At 37.1% G+C, this 27,523-nt stretch overlaps 1 protein-coding gene across 1 annotated transcript in view; it reads right to left on the bottom strand.

Annotated features, from left to right (window-relative positions):
* LOC109103545 (glutamate receptor ionotropic, kainate 4-like) overlaps positions 1-27,523 on the bottom strand; it is a 329,617-nt gene that overhangs the window by 34,965 nt on the left and 267,129 nt on the right. The window contains exons 11-13 of the mRNA XM_042740067.1: positions 22,329-22,489; positions 18,533-18,685; positions 18,042-18,146 (exon numbers count right to left, since the gene is read on the bottom strand). Of these exons, the coding sequence (XP_042596001.1) occupies positions 18,042-18,146; positions 18,533-18,685; positions 22,329-22,489 (419 nt within the window). The remainder of the gene's footprint in view (positions 1-18,041; positions 18,147-18,532; positions 18,686-22,328; positions 22,490-27,523) is intronic.

Below are 27,523 nucleotides of genomic sequence, written 5' to 3'. Positions count from 1 at the left end.
AGGTGCTACTCTATTTATCTTCCCCTCTGTACTTGATCCCTAGCGTTTCCATAGACCAAAACGACACAGGGGGGGGGATGATGCAGCACTGCACTGGATCTAAAATTACCCGCTCTCTGAGATATGAAAGTGTCGAGGGCCACAAACAGGGGGGAAAGTGTGCAACAGGAACTTTTTTTTTTTGTTCAAAGTGAATGTAAGAAGCAAAAACAATCTTGTAGTGTTATTCTAAGGACTTTATGGATGCTGCAGCCACAGAACCAGGAATATTTCTCCAAATCCTGGGTGCATGGGGGACCTTGCATGAAATACTCCTAAAAGCAAGAGCAAAATACATCTGCACTGGTTTGACTTTTATATTGCAAAGGAGAGCTGCTGTTCAAGATTGCACTGATCCTCATGAGATTGCAAGATGCCGAGGATAATCCATTTGAAAATAGCTCACCATTCTTTCTGTAAAGTATGAACCTGTTTCTCAAAGAACACTGCAAAAAATATTTTCCTAATCATTATTTTGGTCTAGTTTTCCACTAAAATAGCCGGAAAAAAGATATATATTTACTTGAGAGGTAAAACAGATGAAAGATATTAAGATTTCAGAGAATATATCTTGAATTGAGTTTTTGTTGTCCAAGGCATTTATTTCTTTAGCATATATCTAACAAAATGTAATTATAGTTCAAATGAAATAAAATAAAACAATAAAAACTACTGTGTGCAATGAGATACCAAAAACAAACTTAATTCTAAACATATTTTCTCAAAACAAGATATTTCTTTTTTTACAAGCATACATATAACAGAATTAAGTAACGGTGAAAATAAAATAAAATAAAATTGACAATGGGATATCAACAATTAACTTTTTTCAAGATATGTTCTCTGAAACCAAGACGTTCCTTTTTAGATATAACAAAATTTAGGATGACGACAATAAACTTAATATATTCTCTGAAAACCAGGCTTAATATATTAAGTATAATAATACATAGTTTTGCTTTAAGTAAAACTATGTAACAAGTTTTACAGTGTAACATGTTTTGTGTTTTGAAGTGAACACAGTGAGAGATGAAGAAAAGGGAAAGTGAGATTGCAAGGACACCCGGATTCAGAGATTTCCTCTGAGAATATGATCAAAAGATCCTGCTTTCTATTCCGTTCCCTCCTTGCCTCTATGGCAGAGATACCACCTTACTCTCACAAATGAAATCCAGCAGCAGCCAAACAGCTTTGATGGCTCTGTGGAATCAGCAGCACATGGCTGTGATGAGCTGAAAAGTACCCACAGCCAGACCCTGATCTCCAAACCATTTCAACAGAGAGAGGTTGTGATACCAAGAACAATTAGGATTTATTAGGAGAGACATAGAGAAAAGAGAGGAGGAGGTGTAGGCAGAGAGTGCAATCTGGGACAGTGAGGGACCGTGCAGTAAAGCTGTGGGTAAGAGAGTCTGGACATCGTCCAATAGGGAGGAACTGTTCTGAGAGCAGCCATTTACTCAGCACAAACAGCTTTGACAAACATGAAGAACAAAACATGCCCAGAGTGGCAACTAGAGCAGACTTGCACTCATGCGCACACACTTTTCTATTTAAATGGGGACATTACATAGACTTTTGTTTTTATGTACAGCTAGTTAGAAATACAGCTGTAAAAATACAGCTGTCAAAATAAAAGCCCTGCATGCGACACATCAGCCAAATAGAAAAACACATTGGGCTATGCCAATAATTGAAAAAAAGGCAAATATCCAAAAATATATCTTTTCACCACTAACTCACACAAATAAACACACTCCCAAATAAACCAAAAATAAGCATTTCCCATCCCTAAATCACTCGTAAGTATTTCCTTGACCCAGAATAGGGTTACGTATGTACACACATATGCACTTATGAAAGGATAACTGATTCTGATGTGTATATTTTATGAGCAGATTTTCTATAAACAGACATTTTATTTTATAACACACTCAAACACAAGATTTTTGAACTACTCAGAAGACAATCTGAGTAGTACTTGTAATGCAAAACTCACCTCCATGATGCTAGGTTAACCGATAACCGATAAATGGCTGATATTAAAAACTCTACAGTAAATTATCTATAAAAAAAAGAAAAGAAAAGAAAAAATACAAATAAAGTAAAAGACCATCATTTTGAAAGCATGCATGTAAATTTAGGTATTACCCATTATAATGTAGAGCATTAATAATGGATATTCATTTTGAGATTTGCAAAAGATTGCAATTAAAACTGCTATTCAATTATTCTTTTTACTAAAAACAAATTTGTTTAAAATAATAAAAGTAAGTCTTAAATGATGCAAATGCAAATCTAAATGAAAATCTGGAAATGAGTACTAAATATCCAACATCAATCAATATACTGTATATCCAATCCATCCATATGGGTAAATAATAAATTAACACCGAAATGATACAGATACACCAGTGTTCATCCCTAATAATTAAAGTGAAATAATTGACCCCATAAAGGATTAGAAGTAGTACTTGTAAAGAGTAAAAAATACATGCTTTTCCAAAGAGAAACTAATGAGAAAGGCCTAAAGTTCAGTGTGGCCATTTAAACATTTGACTGTGATTCCCTGTGATTTAAAGGTGAATGGGTTTCACGGTTTAATAACCTTAAAGGTCTTTAGTCTGTTTCATGCCTATGGTATAAATAATCGCAATAAAGGCCCAGCAAGTGACTCATTTTCTACACTGGGCCCATAAGAGGCTATAAGGGAGCAGTTGTGGTAATTAAGTGTGTAAAATGAGAGCAACAAGCCAAGGTAAATGGGAGTAACTGGCTGAGCAGGACCCATATCCTGTTCATTTAAACGAGTCGCGATTAATCAAGAGCTATGAGTGCTTGTCATTAATTACCGCTGACAAGTACACAATATCAAAGTCAAATTTGAGCTCCACTGCTTGTACAAATGGTACTTACAGCATCCTGTACACCAGATCAAAGCCCATAATGTACTCAGGGACAGACTTCTCAAGTTCAACATCAGTCAGTCTGCTTTAGTTGGCAGAGGTGTTGTTGTAGGTTTAAATCTCAGGAGGGTTTTCCCACTGTAATGCTAAAAAGAAAGTTCTGTGGAAGGTTTCCGGGGATAAGAGTAAAGAAGAGGTACAAATGTACAACTCTACACACGTTTTAACTTTCTGATAATGTCAGGTTAGTGCTTGTCAGCAATAATCATAGAGCTCCATACCTGCTACATATGCAATTATCACCTCAGCTGTGCCAACACACACTCCCTCCCACTTTATCTGTTTCTCATCTTCCTTTTTTTTTGCTTTTCCCTATCCTGCTTGCTTCAAATCTACCCAATAATGAAAACCAGTGGGGTGGCTGGAACAGGCAGGCAGAGTCTGGTATATTCTGTGAATGGAGGCATGAAGAAGTCGACACAGATCAATACAGCAGTGTGAGAAAGATGGAGGAGAGGAAGAAGACGGCAACGGATAAGCCCAAGCATGGTCCTAGAAAGCACAGAAGCTCCAGAGATAACATGAATGCCTATTGTGAGCCGCCACAACCTTTCAGTCAGTTCTCAAAATAATAGGACAAAGAGGCAACTATATCTGTGTCCGACTTGTCAACCTGCTATCAAACTATCAGTGTATGAGTCCAGGTTCTCAAGAGTGTGTTTGAACGTGAAGTGGGTGTATACAGTGGTTGAATGGCACTATCTTCGTGTGGTGCACCGCCAAGCTGCCAAGTGTCATCGCACCAATCTGTGAGTGTTCTTTACAACCCGGTGACCCTGTGACCCGCAACTCAAAAACAAGTCCACATCGCCTCGTTTGACGGCTGCCCATTGCCATTTATTCAGAGGCCAGAATTCCCGCCTCTCATGTGGAACGAGGAGAATGTCACACCTGCAGTCATTAGCGGGAAACATATGCCGACGGATAAAGAGTTAAAGGCTGGTTGGAAAGGTCAGGTGGGTAAACTCCCTTTCAAGAAGTGACCTTTTACTACAATCAAAATTTCAATTTGCAGCGCATAACCGCCAACAGAAAAACATTTTTTGTTATTCCCAAATAGCAGAGCCAATTTCAACATTCATTATTTGACATTATCCGCTTGCTGCAGGGCCGTTCCCATAATGAGGAGACATTGGAGATCAGAGCCCGTCAAGCTCCACCCAAAGCGCAGCTCACATCAAAGCTTTCTACAGACGCCCTCCCCACCCCACACACTTAACAATGCTCTGCCGAAGCTCCCACTGTCCGGATGTGAACACTGAAAGCAAGGACGGGAAGATAGGCTGAGACCAATTCCTGCATACTGTCTAGTCCCCTTTTCATCATTCCTCATTTATTCTCTATCCCTGCTAGCTTCTTCCTTCTCCGGCTCTCTTAAGGTCCTGACTGGCTGTGCATGGGCAATGGTTAACAGAGGAATCAATTCTAAAGCATATTATAAGCATGATTGTTACACATACAATATTGCCAACACACCAATATATAAAAACAAAAGTAGTGACTAAATGTAATGGCTAAAATGCATTGGTAATAAAAAACCTGATAAAAATATTAATATTAATAATAATTATTATTATAATATACAAAACAAATATACTTATAAATAAAAATATATATATAAATACAAGAAAACATTATAATGTGAAATAAATGAGAGAGAGAGAGAGAGAGAGAGAGAGAGAGAGAGAGAGAGAGAGAGAAAAAAGGAAATACAAAAAAACACCAAACTCAGTGGATCAAGACATCCTTGAAGGGTATAGGGAAAAGAGGATTTTCCTTGCTCTTTTCTTTGTACAATGTAGAGATACTCTGACATTCACAAAGCAAAGCTCCCTCATCAGACCACGTGGCCACCCTATGGAAACTTAAGCCCTTCTCAGAGGTGGGGTGATGTAATAATTACCAGAGCTTTTTTTGTGATTTTAATCCTGTTCTGAATTGGCTGTGCCAGTAATTTTCCTCGATTTTTAACGGACTTTGCATTCTAGTGTCTGGAAAGGTTATGATGACTTTTACTTTAAATGCACTGGAAAAATAACCTGTGAGAACTGAAATGTTGGTAAAAAGCTGTAAATTTATGCCTACAGTCTGCCAAGCTTGTAGGCCATTTAACTACAGTTGTACATCAGGTTCTCCAATTAGCAACTATAAAATAGACAACCCAGAAAATAAAAAGATGTGCTTCACAACTTTAAGTGATTTTGTGTGTTCATTCAGAGCACTTTTTACATTGTAAAGATGCTGCACATACTGTAAGTATCATGACCTTGATCATAACACTGTTCATTTAAGAGTTAATAAAGAAATGTTATTGAGTTCTCTAATGCATATTAGATTTTTACACATGAAAATACAGTTTAAAGACTGCAATTTCTTTTATATCATTTATAAGCAGTAGTAAATGGGATTTATATGGGATTTGGAAGATTTACACAGGACAATAAAAACAGAAAAGTACATTTAGAGTCTTTTAAGATTGGAGCAGAGAGAAAAGAAGTGGTCAGGAAGAGTGTTGTTCAGACACTGCTGATGTCTTGAAAACCATAATATCCTGAAATCCAATCTTGTCCAATTCCAGGCTACAGATACAAAACTATGTTAGGTGTCACAATATAAATTTCACAACCATGAGCCACAATAATGGCCGACAATATCAAATATTCTATTTATTCAGTATTTAGAACCAATAGTACAATAGTGTGAATAATGATTTTTGACATACAAAGTTCTGTCATGAATCTCTACATAGATGGTGCAGGCCGACAGGTTCTTACTTATATCTTAAATAATTACATCATCATTCACAAGGCACAGCTGATTGGTTTCTTTTTTGCATCAGCAGCCAATGAGCTTGCTGCTTAACATTTAAATCTTGGCTAGTGTTGCTGTAGGAGTCGCAGCGCACTTCAGAAACCTTCCACTTCCCCAGCTCCACCTGTACATATCTGCTATGGGGTAGTTTCATGTATGTTACATGGTGTTTTTTCATATACTGTTATATGTGCAGCAGCAGTATGTATTGGCAGTAGCAAGTCACGGTACTTGCTCTGCCGCCACAGCAGCAGCATAACAGAACTATTCTGCCAAGACCAAAGGCATTAACAGAGAGTATGCATCATGATTCACGATAAAACCTAAAAGTCCAGCAGCAAAAAACAAAAAATAAAAAAAACTATTTAATTCAGTTTAAGCCAGTCAATAAAGGACACCAAGGTCAATAACTATAACCATAAATAACTATAATGTTTTTCATTCTAATTCTATGAGAATACTGTATAGTTATAGTATCACAAAAAAGAATAATATCATTTGATTCAAAACTATTTTTAGAAGCATTTTTTTCCAGATGGTGAATAATTAAAACAAGACAGCCAATCAGAATCCATAGGACTTTAAGGAGCCAGAGCATTTAAAGCAACAGATGACAGAACTGCAGTGCACACTTATGATAAACAAAATGTTATTATGCATTGATGTGAGTGGGAAGTCGTTTTTGGTGTAAACAGCCTGTAGAACGTTGAAACTGGTCATGTAAATTGCCAGATATCAATGCTGAAAACTTTAACTTTATAAAAGTAAGTTTAAAAGTGTCTGATTGTATGAATTACTGCCTTCATTCTTCTTTTAATTTATCCATACAATCTGCCAGTATACAGCCAAGACTTAGTCCTTAACAGAGAAGCAAAGACACATAAATAAAGACTCCCCTGTGGTCTACAATGAAACAGCCTTTATCCACATCCACGATCACACAACCCTCTTCACTTTAATTACCAAAACACTCACTGAATACAAACATATTGGCTTTAATGTCGGGTGCTAAAAAGAGACGAGCCTTGCGTGCCTCTCCGGCTTCTTTTCAAGTCAGCGTAGTTACCGGCTCTCATGACCTCGGGACTTCTTCAGACTCTCATCTCTCTGTTTCTGTCTCCTCAGAAGTAGAACACAGTGTCTGCAATGTTAAAAGTTGAGCCTGGGCTGAGCAATTAGCCATTAAAGACTGGGTCAGAGGATGACTGGTAGGCCAGATGATGGATCTGGTGATACTGTAGCTCTGGGGTAAAAAACACACTTTTAATAGACCTGACCATCACATGGTGTCTTTCTCTCTCACACATATCTCTCATCTTCTTATTCGGTTACCTCCTACAGTACTAGAGTCTTGATCAGTCAGCGTTCGCAGACCCGTTCCTTCATATTTCATCACATCCACGTTATTGCTCTCCCCAGGCGGGCTGACACAAATTGTGTACATTACAGAGGAATGTTATGGCTGCTGTGACAGTTTTATTTCCGCCCGGATGAAGACATAAACGGGTAATTCATGATTTCTATCAGCGATAATGCTGAAGTCCTCAAAATGCTCCTCAACTTCCATTTCTCCAAATTCTGTCAGAAACGTGTTTTTATACTGGCACCAAACCGTAAAGTATGTGAGAAATGGGTCCTTTGGAAATAAAAATATCACTCTGCGGAGCTCTTTAAACGATTTGAAATGTGAGGAACTTGTGCCTTATGGTTTAAATCGACTGGTCTCGAGTTGATTTGCAAGGCTCATGCCAAACCAGCTGGTGTGGTATGATATCTTTCAAGACAAGAAGCAAATTGGTAGTTTAACTCCCAGCGTGTGTCGGGAAGTGTTGACTCCTCTCCAATGTTCAACGTGGGGGGCAAACTTGACGGAGCTTAGCGACTACTGTTGTCTTCAGCCACTGTGATAAATACACACATAAGACACAGACAGGCCTAATAAATGAGGTCTCGTGCTGAGAGTACAAGTAAACAAATTCAGTTGAAAGACAGAGCAAGCCAACAGAGCCAGGCGAACATAATCGAATTCAAATAGCTGTGTGTGTATTAAAACAACCTGCTGTGAGTGTGTATCAGTGTTGGGGAGAAATTAAACTAAAATTAGTGACGCTTCCAGCTAAATTTTTTTAGGAGCACTATAGTGCCTGGTTGCTTAAAAATGTTGCTTGTCCTTTAACTTTTCCAACAATAGCAGTATAGCATGACAAAATTCTTTATTGATGTATATCACTTGTTATGGAAATAGAGTTTACAATTATCACAATCACTTTGTGTGGCAATACAGCTTTACAAACCCTTTCAGTTTAAAAAGTCTTGCCCATTATCTTTTTTATAATGTATAAATATTTATATTAAGTCACACATTAAGTTAAATATGTGACAAAAATGGGGAAACACTGATGTCTTTTATGAAAATGTAATAAAGTGAATTGATTCATTCAAATGTTTGATTTATTCATTTAAATGAAGATTTTAGGTCTGTCTGTATGTATGCACAGTATAATACTATTTTTTCATTTTGCCTTTTAATTTGTATGTTTTTGAGTAATATATAATTTCTAAAAAGTAATCCTCAAATAATATTACCTGATAAAGTAAGTAAAATAATTAGCAAGTAAAATTAAATGTAAAAAAAAAAAAAGTTTTGTGGGTGGCCTGTAGCTTACAAAGCTACATTTTCAAGTAATCTTCCCCAAAACTAATGTGTATGAAGGGAGTGTGAGATAAGACCAGGGCCTGATGCTGTCTAAACTACTTGGAGGATGAGCTCTGCCGCCGAGGGGGAGAATCAGAGCGGGACAAATGCGAGGTGGGAGACGCGGCCTGTACGCAGCAGGACAAAATCTAACAGTTGAAGCCTCTCCTTCAGGGAAGAGGAACTTCTCCTCCCTGCTGCCAGGCATCCGCTGCAGGTGGTATAATCTCAGGCCTTGATTAACTACTTCTATTACCAAACTTAATTACGAAATCCTCAAGAGTGGTCTGTGCTGGCGTGAGCAGGCCAACCCCCCACAGCAAGAGAGACAAACAAATAAACAGCAGCGCGGCTCCGACAGCCAGCTTCTGACTGCTATTAGGCTCCCCAGAGCTCAGGCTAATTAATAGCATGCGATGCTATCGATGGGGGAAATAAAGACAATTGACAATTGCCTCTCGCAAGCCCTGGGAGAAAGATGCAGGGCTGAGACCTGCTGGGCAAATGGGCTGAAAGTGTATAAGTATAAGTATATTGGCAAAACCAAACACACGCACACACACTTTCAGCACATATGCCCATTTTTTTCATATTGTAATGTATATCACAGAAGAACAAAATATGTCAGTTTTATATATATATAAAACTGACATATTTTGTTCTTCTGTGATATACATTACAATATGAAAAAATTTAGTAATTTTCACCATAAATATAATATTCATCGCATAAATAGCTCCAGTATATTTAGAAAGAATTATTCATTCTAGGGTTAGTGGGATGATTTGCATAAAAAAACATGTTGAAAAAAATTTTTTTACTCTGAAAAAGATTTTTTTTGAGTCTGAAATGCTGGTAGGGCTTTAAGATTTTTAAAAACTTGAACAATTTGCTCACTGCTTGACTTTTCATAAGCCACATTCCCACTGTTTTTTACCAATTCAAGTATGACTATAAAATAATATTAATAGTCATCGTGATTTTGTTTTGATTATTGATTTTAATATTGAGATTATTGTGATATTGTTATGTATAAAAAAAAACAAAATATATTGAAATAATATTGTAAAACAAACACTAAAAAGTAAAAGTAATAAAAAGCCATTCAGAAAAATTTAAAAATACATTTATTTTAGTGTAAAATACTGTTAAATATTACTGTAAAATGTTTAAATGGTAAACCATTTAGCTTTTATTAAGATTATTGTGAAACTGTGAAATAAAATTAAACAAAATAAGAAATATACTCTAATACTGTAAAATTAAAAATGAGCAATCATTTTATTTTATTGTTAAACTACAATAATATATGTAATATTGTGAACTAAAATTATTAAACAACAAGAAATATTTTTTAATAATACTGTAAAAAATTACTATAAAAATATATTGTGAAATAAAAATATTAAACAAAACAAGAAATATATTGTAATAATACGGTAAAATAAAAAATGGACTAATTCAAATCATTTTATTTTACTGTAAAATTACAACACTAATATTTATGTATCCAGTAGTCAAAAAAAGTAAAAGCTTGTCGATTTGTTCATTTACATGCGTGCAGCACAATTCACAATGAACCGAAATGTTCTCAGACACTGCAACACTTTCGTGAGCTACAAATGTGTAAATGTAGCGCCTGAAACCAGTAATTAACCAATAATTAATAAATAAACCATATATTTATTCAATCGAAGCCTGCACAATTTGACAATATTGAGATATTGATTTTATTTCAATTTATGTATATTGTGCAGACCTAAGCAATGGTGTGTGCATGTGTGTGTGTTACTGCAAACATGCTTTCCCTGCATCGCTGCTCTAAGGGCACACTGGCTGGCAGGGTGCCCAAACCAACCAGCTTCCTTTCTCATGGATCCTGAAGGGCATTTCCACTCGGCTTGGGACCCAGTGGCTACACTATCTAGCGTTTGGAGTAGGGGAAAGTCAATGAGATCACACCACATCATCTCTCAAGCTCACAACAGAAAACCGTGTCCTTGGTCAGAGCCCATTTCAGACTGAAAAGGTGTCCCATCATAATTCTGTCCATCCTATTCTGTACAACATCTTCATCCCAGAACAGGCTGAATTACATCGTCCATTTAGCCAAACCATCACAGGCCAATGGAGGACACCATCTGCCCATAGTTGCAAAGTACTGACTCCTTATTAGCTTACTTGATATCGCTCATTACCCGGTCTCATGTAAAGATAAACACAGGGTGTCCTGAATTAAACCACACTCTCTAGAAAATATTTACTAGTCTAAACAGACTTTTCATCACTTGTTTTTGGAGAGAGAGAAAACGCGTGGGTGAGAATGCCAGTCAGATGATGCTAAGCTGAGCGCTGCACGGTGTGGCCGTGTTTAATGGGGTCTCTTTATGGAGATGACTGGTGGAGCTTATGGCAGAGAACATGCCAGATCAGACAGGGTGAGCCACGGGGAACGTCAGGCCTGCTGAAACTGAGGAATATGGTCGAGGCAGGGTGACCTTCTTAATGTCGGCACATCTTCATATGCTAAGTGGGCTAACTACTTCAGACAGCATCAGGAGAAATGTACGAGCCACTGCTTCCACAGGCTGCATCTGTGGCTGCTAATGAACAAAAGGCAACATATACTGTATATGATGGGGACTGGTGGGATATATGCCCACCATTTTATTAAATAGCTCACACTAGGAATGTGTCTATTACTGTCTAAAACAGAGGAAACATTTCCAGTTCTCTAGCAGGAGTTTATTTTGTTTTTGTGTGTGTTATAATGAGATGAATTTGTTATTTTGTTTTGTTGGGCAGGTGTTGCGGTTGGTATCGGTGGCAGAAAACGACAAGCAATGTTCTCTGGAGCACATGCTCCAATCTATTCCTTTTCCAATCTGTCACACATTTTGCTTTCCGTTCTAGTGAAACCTAAAAGGAAAATGCATATAGTTTCCACACTATACATCTACTGGTACTGCTGCAATTTTATATAAAAAAATGCAAAAAAATTAATTATATATATATCATACTTAAAGCAAATTATTACTGGACCAAAAAGTCACACTTGGTTTCATCCGCTGTGCTCCAAAATCCAAGATGGATGATGTTATCAAATTAAGTTCATTTGAACACTTGAATTAGCCATTAAGTAAGAACGCTTCCTTAAATCACTGTGTAGCGAGTTAATTAGAACTTGTTCTGGATATTTTCAATATGCAGTTTTAGTCTTTACATTTTAGTTTTGACATAGTTTTGAAAAAAAAAAAAATAAATAACCGGATTATCATACAGTAAATTATTTATTTATCAATAAAAACTCCTACTAATTAAGTATTTTATTAAGTGCTGCAACTATATGAGGTAAAATCATAGAAGACTATTTCCCCATGGATTCCTTTGAGATTTTCCTATGGGTTTTTATAATGAGGTTTTTCAATTCATGAGTAAAATAAGGCCTGTGGTAAACATAAGTGGACGACACTTGGACATCTTGCCCTATAACATAAACTGCACACACTCACACCCCCAGCATTCTTATGTTACTATGTTACTAATTACAAACATACAATTTTAAAATGAAACATAATTGCTTCAAAATGTGTGTTTTTAGTAAGGATGTGTGTAATTTACATTGTAGGGCAAAGCATTGTGAACTTATATTTACCACCGACCTGGTTTTAATCATAAATTGAAAAACTACATCATAAAAACCTATTAGAAAAAGAGATTCCATGGTGAATTATTCTTCTGGGTATTGATGTCACAGCTGTAGCACTGTAGCATGCCATTTTTTGTGACACTCCAACCTACCTTTAATACTCATGCAGTAAATACTGAATTAACTACTCTAAAAAATAAAACAACAACCAAAAAAAATCACATAAAAAAAAAAACAAACAAAAAAAACAACCAATAAAAAAAGCTAAAATATGATAGACTGCAATAACTGCATTTGTATTTTTGAGGCTGCACGAGCACTCTGATTTCAACAGCAGTGCTTTTACATTTGAAATGCTGTCAGTCACACACACCGGCGTTTCATTATTTACCATTTGTTGCCATGTCCTATCTTTTTGAAAGCTTTCCGATCATTATAGAGAAGCCAAGCTTCCAAGTGGGACACACACACAAAAAAAGTACATTGACTGAAAGTCCAATGTCCAATAATGTTTAAAGCCTTTTGTCCAATGAACATTGATCCATTAAAACAAGTGTTCAGATATAAGCCACAGATTCCCAATGATGCACAACTTCAAAAAGGGCTTTATAGGCCATGCATTCCCTGACAGCTATAGATATATTCATATAAAAAAATTGAGCTCTGCATAACTTTTATTTACTACAATACTGAAATACACTGACAGAGAGAGAACCATACCATAATATGTAGAACAATAAATAGAGCAATTTAATGATATACTGTATAGAACTAACAAAAGAAAGACAGAATAGATAGAACAATAGATAGACCAAAGAAAGATAGAATGATAGATAGATTGATAGAACGATAGCTGGATAGACAGACAGACAGACAAACAGACAGACAGACAGATAGATAGATTGATAGATAGATACATAGAAAGATAGATAGATAATGACAGAATGATAGAACAACAGAATGATACATATAACGATAGATAGATAGATAGATAGATAGATAGATAGATAGATAGATGATATAGAGATAGATAGATAGATAGATAGATAGATAGATAGATAGATAGATAGATGTAGTCTCATGTAGTCTTGGAAACTGATGATTAAACCAGATCTCTTAAACCAGATTTTGTGAGGTGTTATTGCCCGAATCACTGAATAATTAGTTTTGGAATATTTTTTAAAACCCAGAAGCATATCACCTTCCGTCTATGCACCTAAATTTCCTCAAATACGTCTTGGAGAGTGTTGGCAGTGTATAAAATAATCAGCGAAGTGTTGAAATGTTACATGCTCTCATTAGCCACTGGCACACAGATAGGACCGGCATTCTGCTAGAGCCACGCTTGGTTTAAAGACACCTGCACAACAAGCACTGCAGCCATCTTGTCATCCCAACTGGGTTTGATATACATCTTTCGAGACGAAACGGATGTGAAATTGCAGTGCTGGATGAGTGCGGTACAGTTCACATATGTGAGATGCTTGCCAGAGAAATTCAATTTAGAAGTGCCAATAGTGTGTGCTGGTCCGCCTCATATGCCCACCTCCCTCTCCTCCCTCCATACCAGCTTCCAGAAGGGAAGCGTATGTAATCATGTATGCTGCGTAAGATCGGCTCTGCCAACTGATCCAGGACATGATGAATAAATCTAGACTTGACACTGCTCTAAGTGTTGTACCACTTTCCATCTCACTCTCCTTTTAGCCACAACGCTCCATATTTTTTCTGTTTGTCTCTGGAAAGATTCACGGATTCCAAGTAGGTAGGGTGTTGATGTAGCCTCCAAAACAGCTATGAGCCTCAAGCATCTGTCAGTATGTGATGTGGAAAGAGAAAGCATGTGCATTCGTGGATGTGTGCATGTGTGCACATGTCTTTGTATAAAGCCTGGCAGCTTCACTCAAGACTTGTTGCCAAGGCATCCGTATAGCTCTAATAGCTGCTAATCTGAGACAGAGCGTTCAGAAGCATTCTGCTTTAAATATATCAGGATACTGATTGCATAAATCACACACAAAAACAAATGCAAAACTGTCTCAGGACGTTAGCATTCACGTTTCATTTATGTACATTACCACAGTGTTTCCCAACCTTTTTCAGATTCCCACAGCTCCTTCAGTTAAGCTCAAGAACCAATAACAGAACCAGAAATTTTACTTTTAACCCATATTATACTGTATAGAACTTATTGACATTAAAATGGAGGCTGCTTGAGAAACTCTGGAAGCATAGTTTAAAGCAAAATATAAGTTAATAGTTTGAGGCATTTGATGGAGCTTCTTTTCTCTGATAGTACACCCTAAAATTAACATTTTGTGAAATTACTCAGCCTCACATCATTCCAAACCTGCAGGACTTGTTTTTTCTTCTGTGGAACATAATAGAATTCTTTATGTTTTGTTCATACAATTGAAAAACCCCCCCCCCCCCCCAACAAAAAAAATCATATTTTCTGTTCTGCAGAAGAATTAAAGTTATACTGGTTGGGGATAAATGAATACATTTTTAAAAAATTAATGTTTTTCAATTATTTAAAATTTTGCACAGTACTAATATATTTTAAAATGTTTCCTTTAGGATTTATAGGATTAAAGTAAAATCATTTCAAGTACCTGGCTAATGTTTATGTTTTGAATAATATACTAGCATACTACTCTTATTATTCACACAGTGTTCAGTATGCTAATTTAATACTTACATAACTTTTGCCAAAATGTGCAATACACAACAGAACACACTGCACAGAATACTGTATCTCATAATGCAATACAATCGACTTGATTTTCCATCTCCAGAGTAATGGATGAATCAAAAATAATATCAGTCATTTCCTGAGTCATTATTATTTGATCAAACGGCATTATTTTTCAAAAGTAAATTTATATATATATATATATATATATATATATATATATATATATATATATATATATATATATATATATATATATATTACAAATAAAGTCACTGACACATTTTTTCAAAATATCATCTTCTATATTCCACAGAATAAAGTAAGTCACACAGGTTTGGAACGACATGATGCAATGTAAATAATGGGAGAATTTTAATTTTTGGGTGAACTATCCCTTGGCACCACTGCATTTAACATGCACATAGTATTGCACTACTGTTGCTGTACATGCACAGTTAACACACTATACAAAAAAACTGTATAAAGTGTAAACTATGCATTACACCAGTATTCCATCCAAACACACCCGCTGTATTTTTCACACTCATACTCTTTAAATGAAAATAGTCTCTGCTTGGATTTGTGGGTGATTATCTATCATTAGGGGAAAGAGACACTATGAGCTCTGCCACAATGCTCATTTTTTCACAACAAAAAGTGCACAACAAATACAGAAAATGATGTGCAGAGGGGAGCTACGTTAGGACAGCGAGGTGACATTCGCATGAACTTAGCTGTCCAGCTGGACCACACAGCAGTGCTGAAAGGGCCGGGCCAGGGAAGCGACAGATGCATTACATCAAATTGAGACAGCGGATATTACTCTCTAGAAAAACAGTGATGTCTTTGTGAAACTAATAAGGTTGGGCACGAACACCAGCTGCCAGTCCAATCTCTGCTGTTATGACTTGAATAGTGAACAAAGTGGCCTTCGACTGTCCATCTGTCCATCACGAATCACAGAGCTCGCTGTACAGCAGCAGTTGACGGAGAAAGTTGACAGTGTTTCGAAAGGTTAAAAGAGCAATAAAAAAGTGTATGTGAGTGACACAAGGTGACGGTCACAAAGGCTGTAGAAATGCAGTGTCACTCAGAAACCAGGCTGCTGTTTGACAGTGCGACCCTTCTGCTCTCTCTTGCCGACATATACAGAAACAGCCAACGGTAACAACAGTCAGTCATCAGCTCGGTTTATCCTAAATACTATGAGTAATTTTTTTTTCTAATTAATTAAATCTATTACTCAAAAAAGAACAAAAGAACACAACACTGCCACAATACTCTCACACTATTTCGATACTGGACAAAGAACGCTTCAAACCTTTTGGTTTGTGCCAGGTAGTCATTTAGGGAAACTTGTCTGAGTAAAAACGGGGCCTAGCTTCAATCTTTTAAGTTGATTCTTTCGTAGCTATCCTTTGTGAATTCAAAAGTGTTGTATGTTTCTATTTTTCCATAAAAACAAATCTTCCAAATGTCTTTGATAAAAAACAAATGTCCCAAAAATAACCCCAAAATGTCACGAGAGTCTCATCAGATGGAGTACAACATACAGTAAAAACAATGTTACTTAAATTAAAAAAGTGGTATGTGCACATCCAAAAAAAAAAAAAAAAAAAAAAAAACAACAACAACATCAACAACAACTTTAGAGCAGGTAAATGATCAAAAAACAAAATCCTAGAATACTTTCAAAAATAATAGCACATGCAGTCAAACTCTATTTAAGAGGTGGACAAACAACATTTTGACCCTTTCAGTCCTCATCAGGTAGTCCTCATTGAAAATTCCTTTTTCTGAGCACAGACTGGGCACATCTTCAAAAAGAGTATCCTTTAAGATGATTCTTTTATAATCTGGCTTTGTGAATGAAAAAATGTGTTTCTTATTGCCACCTTTTCTGATGAAATACAAATAATCAAATCTCAACAGGTGGCGTGCAACACAAAACCAGTGTTACTATTACGAAACAGCATGTGCACATCCGAAATGGCTTAAGAGGAGGTTCATGACCAAAAAAACATTCAAGAAGGCCTTCCAAAAAGATATCATTTAGTCACTATCACTTTTAATAGTGGACAAACAACGTTATGACTTTTCACGTAGCCTACCTATTTAATTGTATGAAGTTCCAAACATAGGTTCAGGAGGAGCCTAATCATTCAGTCCTGACAATCATCATTAAGAGCCTATATAAGCAGCAGTCCATCAGGACTGAATGGGCAGGCAAATTCTTGAAATTATCACCCTCATGTGGTCCCACACTTTAAGACTTTTGTTCCTCTTTAAAACACAAATAAACATATTTTTAATGCAATCTGGGAAATTGTCATCCCTCCAATGAAATTCCAATTCCACAAAAACTTTAACGCTTGTTTTTATAGTTTCAAAAAGTTGCTTGCTGCGAGAGACCCAATGAGGTTCATTCCCGCATCATTAAAGAACATTTAAGCTTCCATTTAACATAACTGATGTGCTGTAAGATGTGCGATGATCAACATTTATATGCGAATAAAAGCCTAAATGAAACCTGTCCATCATGTTAAGCAATTGTTCCTCTTCAGAAGACTTGGATTAAACTACTCAATTCACATGATTTCATTTTCAATCTTTTTATGGACTTAAACATAAAAGTTTTGGTGGAATGGACTTTCAAAGGTATCTCTCAGGTTTCATTAAAAGCACTGTCTCTTCATTTGTTTTTAGAAGATAAACAAAAGTCATACAGGTTAGGAACAACATGAGGGTCATTTTAGTTTTGAGTGACCTGTGCCTTTAAATTTCCAAACACTCGCTTTCTGCTTACTAATGGCAGATGGCACACCTGCGAGGGCCCCCGCTTCATGTCGCAAGAACAATTCAATCTACATCCAAACCTGCCAATAAAAATCACAGGAGCATGAAAGTACTAATTAACAATAATTCCATCACAGTCGTTCTAGCTGTCTCACTGGACTCAATGAAAATTGGAGTTTCCTTCCTACGCGTTTACGATCAAGCATTCTGATTGAGGCCTGGGGAAAAAACAATGTGCTTTTAGAGGATTTCTCCACCTTTACATCACATCCATGTGACCGCGGCCAGAAAATCTCATTGTGTTCCTGGCAGACAGAAGCATGAACACAGATAATGGCAAGTTTTACCTCTAGCTTGATAGGCTGGTGTGGCCGAGAGTTACTTTACCTGCCTTAGGCCATCCCTGCTGTTCTGCATGATCCGGAGGGCATAGTTCGAGCGCTGGCCTTTGCTGTTGAACTCGATGCGGCCTGTTAGGCCTTCCAACTCTACCTATCCGGAGAGAGAGAGACAACATGTTAACGCCTGGGGGTATCATGCGATCACAGCCACAAAAGTCTTCAGTGCTGTATCAATTTATAGAGCTATGTAGACGGCAGAGCTCCTCACTGGAAGAGTAAGCACAATGCAGGAAGCAGCTATAGGTTAGCCTATGTCATGCATAAGATGATGCAGTAATGACAATCTGATGGTCGTTCATCTTTAATGGCTGAGTAAGACACAGTGTCTCGGCTTCACAGATTCTGCTGAAGGCTGCAGTTCTGACAAGGGTTTGTGGGGCGCAGTGGTACAGAGAGCAAAAACTAAATGATGAATGAGCCTGCAACGGCAGCAGGTGAGATGACTGGCAGCTCGTGGCCTCTCCCTGCGGTTCTTACCATCCTCAGGTAGTTCATCAGACTTGTGCCGTGCTCCCAGATCTTAGAGGACTTGCAGGAGAGCTGAGTGGCTCCTACGTTCTGGCTACGGTTCAGCTCCTGCACGGCTGCCACCACCGTGTGTACCGCATCAAACAGCAGCGCTGACGAAAGCTGAAACACACACACATAAGAGTAAACACATAGACCGAGCAAACAGAAAGCAGTACAATCCAACTATAGGCCGGTAGCCGAGACAGATACACACTTCATGGCCAAAAGTATGCTGACAAGCTTTTGATAAGCGTTTTTAGCTATTCAGGCGTAAAAACAAAAAATCACCTGTAAATAAAAATTTAATGCACTAGAAAACACGCAAAATACCATAGACCATAAAGCTGTGTGTAATTAAATAGTATTTAATAAAAAGTCTGTAATATTTACTCTAAAACCATTTACAACCTTGGGGTAGCTAATATTTTGCTGCCTTGGAATTATAAGGTTCTGTCTGCATTCTGAGCTGTTTTGAGCTATTAAGATTCATTTATTTGAGATATTGGCTGTATTTATTTGATCAATTTATTTGTCATCATTTTTGATTCTAATATGGGGACCTACCTCAATGGGGACAGGCATAATGGTTTTTATACTGTACAAAAGTATAATCTACATCAACCCTACTCCGAAACCTACCCCTCACAGAAAACTTTCTGCATTTTTACAATTAAAAAGAAAAAAAACTTTGTGTACTTCATTTTTATCAAATAAGGACGTCCCCAAAGGGAGTTTTTTGGAGATTTTGTTAGGTTTAGCTAACTTTTGGGTACAAATTTTTCCCCCAAATAAGTTCAAATACTCACAAAAAGGACACGGATTGTCTGCATGCATTTGGCCATGCAGAACATCATAATATCATTCAAACACTTCATCATTGATCATTGAGATACAACCACCACTTCCTTTGCCCCCTCAGCCCCCTGGAACTGAATTACTGACCACTTTAATTACATCAGATGGCGTGTTAATGCACTGCAGCAAAGGCTGTGGAGTTTCCTTTCCCTCTGACATCCATTATGGTGCTAAAGCTTTCTGTAATGAGGATATGTTATGCTGCATTATGGACCAGCACAGCAGCTTAGAGGAGGAGGTGGAGATGTGTGTTTATGCGTCGTGAGGGAAGATTGAATGTGTGACTAAAATAACAGTCTGTGTAAATTTTGTTGACTACGTTTCTCTCCTTTCTGTAGAAAAAAAAAAAACGGTGTAACTATTCTGGTCACATGCAGGGAAACGTCCTGGCTGCTCTCATTAGGCGAATGCAGAATGACAATGTGTGTGCGCTGCCGACTGAGGCACATATGCAGGTTCACTGTTAAATCTCTGCACAGACTAGCCAGTCTAGTCTTTGGCTAATGAAGTCCAGGGCTTAAATATCTGTTCGGTTAGTGTCTTCCCTATCAAACACATTAGGCCAAGCTAGTTTTTAAGGCTTTGCATTTCTAGGCCAGTGTGTAACACAGAGTTGATTCTCACTGTGGGGTTTAGACCCGTTCTCTCTCTCATCTGTCTGCCAGACTACAAACCATCTTCTGATTAATTAAAGATTAGACCTAATTAAATGAGAAGTGCAACCAGGGCTAGTTTCTAAAAGCAGTAGGTATTTATTTTTCAGAAGTCTTCCCCCTTCAGCTTTAATTAGAATACAAAAATTTTAAATTAATTATTTCGACTTACTTTCATATATCATATATCATACTGAAATGTTACCGATCGATCTTTAATCATTTTCTTTCTTTATTAGCTACCCTGGATGTTTGATGGAGTACAAACTGGGACTGAGATCAGGAATAATACATTATACAGATGTTTTCGTTTCCAATGTGACGGAAATAACTGTGCTGACGTGAACATGCAGGGTGTGTGTATTCCTCAGGGTGAATATGTGACTTTGTGTGATGAATTATACAGCCATAGCCTCGACTTCAAGGTAAGCAAGAGGACATGGGTAGTAGGCTGTTCCAAATTAATTAACACAGCATCCCTGAGTTACAAATAAATGACTTATTTTAGAATATGTACTAGACTTAAACACAAAAAGAGACATTTTTTTTAAAGGATAGTTCACCCCAAAATTTAAATTTTTTCATTATTTATTCACCCTCATGTTGTTTCACCTCAGATTTTTCAGTAAAACCCCAAATGAGATGTTTGGATGGAGGTCCAAGTTGTTATTTTCCATAAAATGAAAGTGAATTTATGATTTCAAGCTCCAAAATGAGCAAAAAAAGTATAAGTGTAACCCACAGTGAACATATGGCTACTTTTATGGTTTTATGATATTTTTGTTTTTTGGAGTTCTTAAGGACAAACCACAATCTACTTTCATGATAATAAATTGGCTGCTTGGACCTGTTGTCTAACATCTTCTTTTGTGTTTCAGGAAAGAAAGAAAGTAACTGATTTCACTTCAGTTTCAAAAATGAAAATTTCTGTTATTAATTACTCACTCTCATATCCTTTCAAACCCGTAAGAACTTTGGAACACAAATCAGGACATTTTTGATGAAATCTGAGAGCTTTTTGACCCTGCATAGACAGCAACGCAATTGAAAAATTCAAGGTCCAGAAAGGTAGTAAGAAAATCATTAAAATAGTCAATGTGACATCAGTGGTTCAAATGTAATGTTATGAAGCTACAATAATACTTTTGGAAGACTGGCATGGAAGAGAAGAAATTGTTAACTAAAGTTGTGTTTTTTTTGTTTTCTTTGTTCACAAAAATTATTCTTATAGCTTCATAAAATTAAGCTTTAACCACTGATGTCACATGGGCTGTTTTAATGATGTCCTAACTACCTTTCTGGGCCTTGAATGTTTCAGTTGCGTTGCTGTCTATGGAGGGTCAGAAAGCTCTCTGATTTCATCAAAAATATCTTAATTTGTGTTCCGAAGATGAACAAAGGTCTTACGGGTTTAGAACAACATGAGGGTGAGTAGTTAAAAATCTGTTCAGAATTGCCAAAATGGAGAGGAATTGTTGAATAAAGTCATTATTTTTGTTTTCTTCTTGTACAAAAAGTATTCTCGTCACTTCATAACATTATGGTTAAATGACTGATGGCAGATGGACTATTCTGACGATGATTTTCATACTTTTCTTACTGTTACTTACTTTTCATTTTTGGGTGAACTATCCCTTTAAAGGATAACTCCACTTCCAGAATAAAAATTTCCTGATAATTTTTTTTACCCCAGTGTCATCCAAGATGTTCATGTCTTTCTTTCTTCAGTTGCAAAGAAATTAAGTTTTTTGAGGAAAACATTCAAAAATGTTTCTACATATAATGGACTTCAGTGGTGGCCAATGGAATAAAGGTTAAAAATGCAGTTTCAGTGCAGCTTCAAAGGGCTCTACACGACCCTTAAATCGCAAAATGCTCATTTTGTCTAGCTCTGCAATGTGCATGCATACTTTGTGCACTCCGGTTCAAGACAGTTAGGGTAGGTCGAAAAACTCCCATCTCATACAAGACAAGACCCTTATTCCTTGGCTGGGATCGTGTAGAGCCCTTTGAAGCTGCACTGGAACCTAATTTTTAACCTTCAGTCCATTGGCCACCACTGAAGTCCATTATGAAGAAAAATCCTGGAATGTTTTTCTCAAAAACCTTAATTTCTTTGCGACTGAAGAAAGAAAAACATGAACATCTTGGATGGCATGGGGATGAGTAAATTATCAGGAAGTGGAGTCATCCCTTAACATTGATTAACTCATGCATATTCAAAACATCTTTAACTAAGAGTTTCTCAGCCTTACTGGTGTTCCTGCAAAAGGAGCATGATCACAGTTCTCCTGCCAGGATCGATTGAGGCTGAGGACGAAGTCCTGAAAGAAAGGATGTGTCATGTTGAAGACTGAAAACCCGACGATGTTGACTCGTTGATCAGCTAAATCGTCCAATCGTAGCAGGAAAATTCCTGCAAGAAAAAGAGAAAACATTCAAGTTAATTCACCAATATGAGTGCTTCTTATCAAGTTGCTAAGCTCAGGTCTCTTGTCGAATCTAAACATCCTTATGACGCCCATAGGAAGTAAAATAATATTGTGAAGCTCTTGTCAGGCATTAACAAGCACTGAGGTAATTCTGCCAATTCCTGGGCCAAGTAACTTAATTCAGCAAAAGTTAATGCTTAGGAGAGCAAATCCCAGCAGTTATTGTGCCTCAGATCCCAAGAGGGGCACTTTTGAGATTGTGCGAAAGCGGGTAAAAAAAGGTCTGCAGTGTTGTCAGTCTGCGTCCCGGCACGTGCAGTACTTCAGCTGAAGGTTAATAGAGATGTCCCATGCAGTTCCTGCTGACAATATTACAGTCTATGATTCTGACACCATTACTGGCTCAGGGGACACTGATGATGTGAAGAGGAAGAGAAGTTTTAGTGCTGGACCCATGACTCAGATAATATAAGAAAAGATGAGGTGAGAAGAGCGAAGAGACAAGTAGAGAAGAGATGAGACAAGAAAAGACATGATGAGAAAAGACTGGATGGACTGGGACTCTTCTCAGAGAAGAGGAAACTGGATGAGAAATAATGAAATAAAATGAGATGACACTACATAAGAAGAGACAGGATAAACTGAAACTAGATGACAGTGAAGAAGAGGAGACTATGAGAAAAGATGAGACTACTTAAGAAGAGAAAGATGAACTGAGATCAGATGACAATGAAGAATAGAGAAGAATATATATGGGAAGAGATGAGATGTGATGATATTAGATGAGATAAGACAGAATTAATAGAGAATAGATGACACAGAAGAGAAGACTAAATGAGAACAATTGAGAAGAGAATGGATGAACTGAGACAAGATGACAAAGAAGAAGAGATGAGACTAAATGGGAAGATCTGAAATTAAATAAGATGAGATGAGACAAGATGAGACAGAATGAACTGAGACTAGATAGAGAACAGAAGACTAAATGAGAAAGTATGAGATGAAACTAGATGAGAAGAAAAAGAAAGAACTGAGACTAGATGACATAAAAAAGAGGAGACTAGATGGGAAGATCTGAGATTAAATGAGAAGAGACTAGATGAGACGAGACATAATAAACTAAGAATAGATGACAGGGAAAGGAGGACTAAATGAGCGGTCCGAGACATTATAAAAAAGATGAAGTGAGACTAGACAACAAAAAGCAAAATAGGAGAATACAAGGGAAGAGATGAGATGAGATGAGACGAGACTAGATGAGATGAAACTAGATGACAGAGAGAAGAAGAGAAATTATGAGATGAAATGAGACTGCATGAGAAGAGACAGAATGAACAGACTATGACAGAAGAGAAGAGACTAGATAAGATGAGACAGTATCAACTGAAACTAGATGACAGTATCGAGAAAAGATGAGATGAGACTAAATGAGAGGAGACAGAATATACACACTAGATGTCAGAGAAGACTAGATGAGAAGAGGAAAATAGATAACACTAGATGAGAAAAGACAAGAAGTGTGGCTAGAAGACAAAGAAAAGGAAACAGCATGAGATGAGAAGAGACAAGAAGAGAAGACGTGACAGAACGAGATGAGAGACACCATAAGATTCGAAAGTTGAGACAAGAACAGACATGATGAGATAAACCATAAAGAGAAGTGAAAAAGACTTGTCTCACAATTGGACTTCATGAGAACACAGAAGAGATTTAGATGAGGTGAGACTAAATGAGAATAAAAAATGAATTGAGGTTGAAAAAGAACGGTTGTGTTGAAGCCGTGTGTGGAGGAGGGGTCAGGGAAGGCGAGCAAATGATCCAAACACACAAATCCCTAGCCTTACACAAGGTAGCATGCAGTAAGACTGAAGCACCTCAGATCAAAGACAACACAATCTTGCCCTCTCATTACAAACACAAAGCCAGATGAGGACAGCCACCCGGGCCATGGGTAGCGCACACCGCATAGGATTAAAGCCTCTGCCGAGAGGACAGGAAGAAAAGGAGGGGAGCGCAGTGTCATGGGAGTGCAGACAAAAATGCACTGCAGAGCTTCAGGAGACAGTTTGTTTCAGAGGAAACCCGGGCGAGAGAGACCGCTGAATTTTCTTGTAGATAACAGAAGATCCTCTTTTCATATTTTAGAGGTGGAGCGGCCTCTCTGATTCACTGAAGAATGGCCATGTCAGCTTTTGATTTGAATAAAGGCCGTCTCTTGCTCTGATAACAACACAATGCTGTGAAACAACGTCAAAATGTGCTCAAATGATACTGGCGAGAGACACAAGGCTGATTCCATTCTATAACAACAAAATCATGATGCAAAGTATGTTAATATAGCACCTCCAGCACTTTAAAACTCTCACACTCACTGTGAAGCATCAAACTTTAAATTTAATTAAAAAGAGCGAATAATAAAACACTTTTCATTAGCAAGCAATCTTTGAGACATTAGACGCCGCAAGCTACAATCTGTTGCTGGCGTAAACCAAAAAACATCAGAGTAATGCTGCTGACAAATCATAATGCTGCTTATTGTATGGCTTTGCAAATGAGCCTTTATTGTAAATGGACTCATATTGATTAGCATATAAGAGTGTGTGAACAGTTGACCCTTCCTCCATCTGCACTCCCTGGTGCAGTCTGACAAGCCCGACGGGAACGGACCTGTAATTACTCTCCGAGCGCATGTTAATACTTCATTAAAGCAGAGACAGTGTAAATGAGCCAGTCATTAACTGTGGCGCACTTTGAGCCACTCATACACGACACGGAAGGTCACAGAATGTCCCGCAGCGCACGTGGGGTGTGTGCATGTGTGATTGAGCAGACACTTCAGCATTTACTAAAAATGAACTGCCCACTAATAGCACCTTTCATTTGCGCGTGCAGTCTGTTTTAGCACCTGATTCACTAAAGTAATTATGCAAATTAGATAATAGCACAAACACGTTATGAACACAATTCACATGTTGCAGTGTTGTTACAGAAAACAAAATCTACTAAACAGTTTTTATTATGTGAAATAAAGCTGAAATAAAGAAATATAAATATTTGATGAAAAACTAAATACTAACAAATGTTGCCTTGGCAAAAAAAAAAAAAGTTTAAATATTAAAATCACTCAAAATGACGTAAGTATAAAATAAAGCTGAACAGAATATATATATATATATATATATACAAGTGCATTTCAATAAATTAGAATGTCATGGAAAAGTTAATTTATTTCAGTAATTCAACTCAAATTGTGAAACTTATGTATTAAATAAATTCAATGCACACAGACTGAAGTAGTTTAAGTCTTTGGTTCTTTTAATTGTGATGATTTTGGCTCACATTTAACAAAAACCCACCAATTCACTCAACAGATTAGAATACTTCATAAGACCAATAAAAAAACATTTTTAGTGAATTGTTGGCCTTCTGGAAAGTATGTTCATTTACTGTACATATACTTTTGCTTTAATTACAATTCGGAGTGTCATGGAGGTGATCAGTTTGTGGCACTGCTGAGGTGGTATGGAAGCCCAGGTTTCTTTGACAGTCGCCTTCAGCTCATTTGCATTTTTTGGTCTCTTGTTTCTCATTTTCCTCTTGACAATACCCCATAGATTCTCTGTGGGGTTCAGGTCTGGTGAGTTTGCTGGCCAGTCAAGCACACCAACACCAAGGTCATTTTACCAACTTTTGGTGCTTTTGGCAGTGTGGGCAGGTGCCAAATCCTGCTGGAAAATGAAATCAGCATCTTCAAAAAGCTGGTCAGCAGAAGGAAGCATGAAGTGCTCCAAAATTTTTTGGTAAACGGGGGCAGTGACTTTGGTTTTCAAAAAACACAATGGACCAACACCAGCAGATGACATTGCACCCCAAATCATCACAGACTGTGGAAACTTCACACTGGACTTCAAGCAACTTGGGCTATGAGCTTCTCCAGCCTTCCTCCAGACTCTAGGACCTTGGTTTCCAAATGAAATACAAAACTTGCTCTCATCTGAAAAGAGGGCTTTGGACCACTGGGCAACAGGCCAGTTCTTCTTCTTCTTAGCCCAGTTAATTGCATTCCTTGTGCAAACAGTCTTCATCAACAGTCTTCCCCATGATTGTGTAGCCTAATGAACCAAACTGAGAGACCATTTTGAAGGCTCAGGAAACCTTTGCAGGTGTTTTGAGTTGATTAGCTGATTGGCATGTCACCATATTCTAATGTATTGTGAATTGATGGGTTTTTGTTAAATGTGAGCCAAAATCATTACAATTAAAAGAACCAAAGACTTAAACTACTTCAGTCTGTGTGCAATGAATTTAATTGACTTGAATTACTGAAATAAATTAACTTTTCCACGGTATTTTAATTTATTGAGATGCACTTGTATATATATATGACACAAGCACACAATAAAAGTACTAAAATTTTAAATAAAATTAAAATAAAAACAAAAGTAATTCAAAATATGACATTAGTTTGAAGTCTGAATTGAATGTTCTGAGATAAAGACTGTTGAGGACTTTCTATTTGGTCGCTCTGTCTTTGCTAATCACACGCAAAAAGCAAACACACAGAGCAATCTGTGTAGTCCGGTCCATGAACGAATGAGTAAATTGAGCCAGATTAATAATTTAACAAATAATTCAAAAGAATCTTAAACTCAGGAGTTACTTGTTTGAATTAGTCTGATGAACTCTAAATGAACTGAACTGAATTGACCTAGATGGTTACTGAACCAAATGTCTGATTCAATACAAATTAAAGCTAAACAGAAATAAAATGAAAAATAAACAAATAAATAAAAATGAAAAAAGCACGGAAGAAAAGTATTAAAACTAAATTTTCTGAGATAAAGACCAATAAAGGTCTTTCTAACTAATACTGCACAACTGACTTCACCAAAAACTGCTGCCACATCTGACAGAAAATTTACACAGAAATATTTTTTAATTGTTTAATAGCACAACGTTATTCCCACCAGGCAAATAGTCATAATCTCTATAAGCCAAATTTGCCTAGAAAAGAGGTG

This window comes from Cyprinus carpio, chromosome B15 (genome assembly GCF_018340385.1).
Source record: "Cyprinus carpio isolate SPL01 chromosome B15, ASM1834038v1, whole genome shotgun sequence".
Classification (NCBI taxonomy): Eukaryota; Metazoa; Chordata; class Actinopteri; order Cypriniformes; family Cyprinidae; genus Cyprinus; species Cyprinus carpio.
This window is presented reverse-complemented; position numbering and strand designations above follow the sequence as displayed.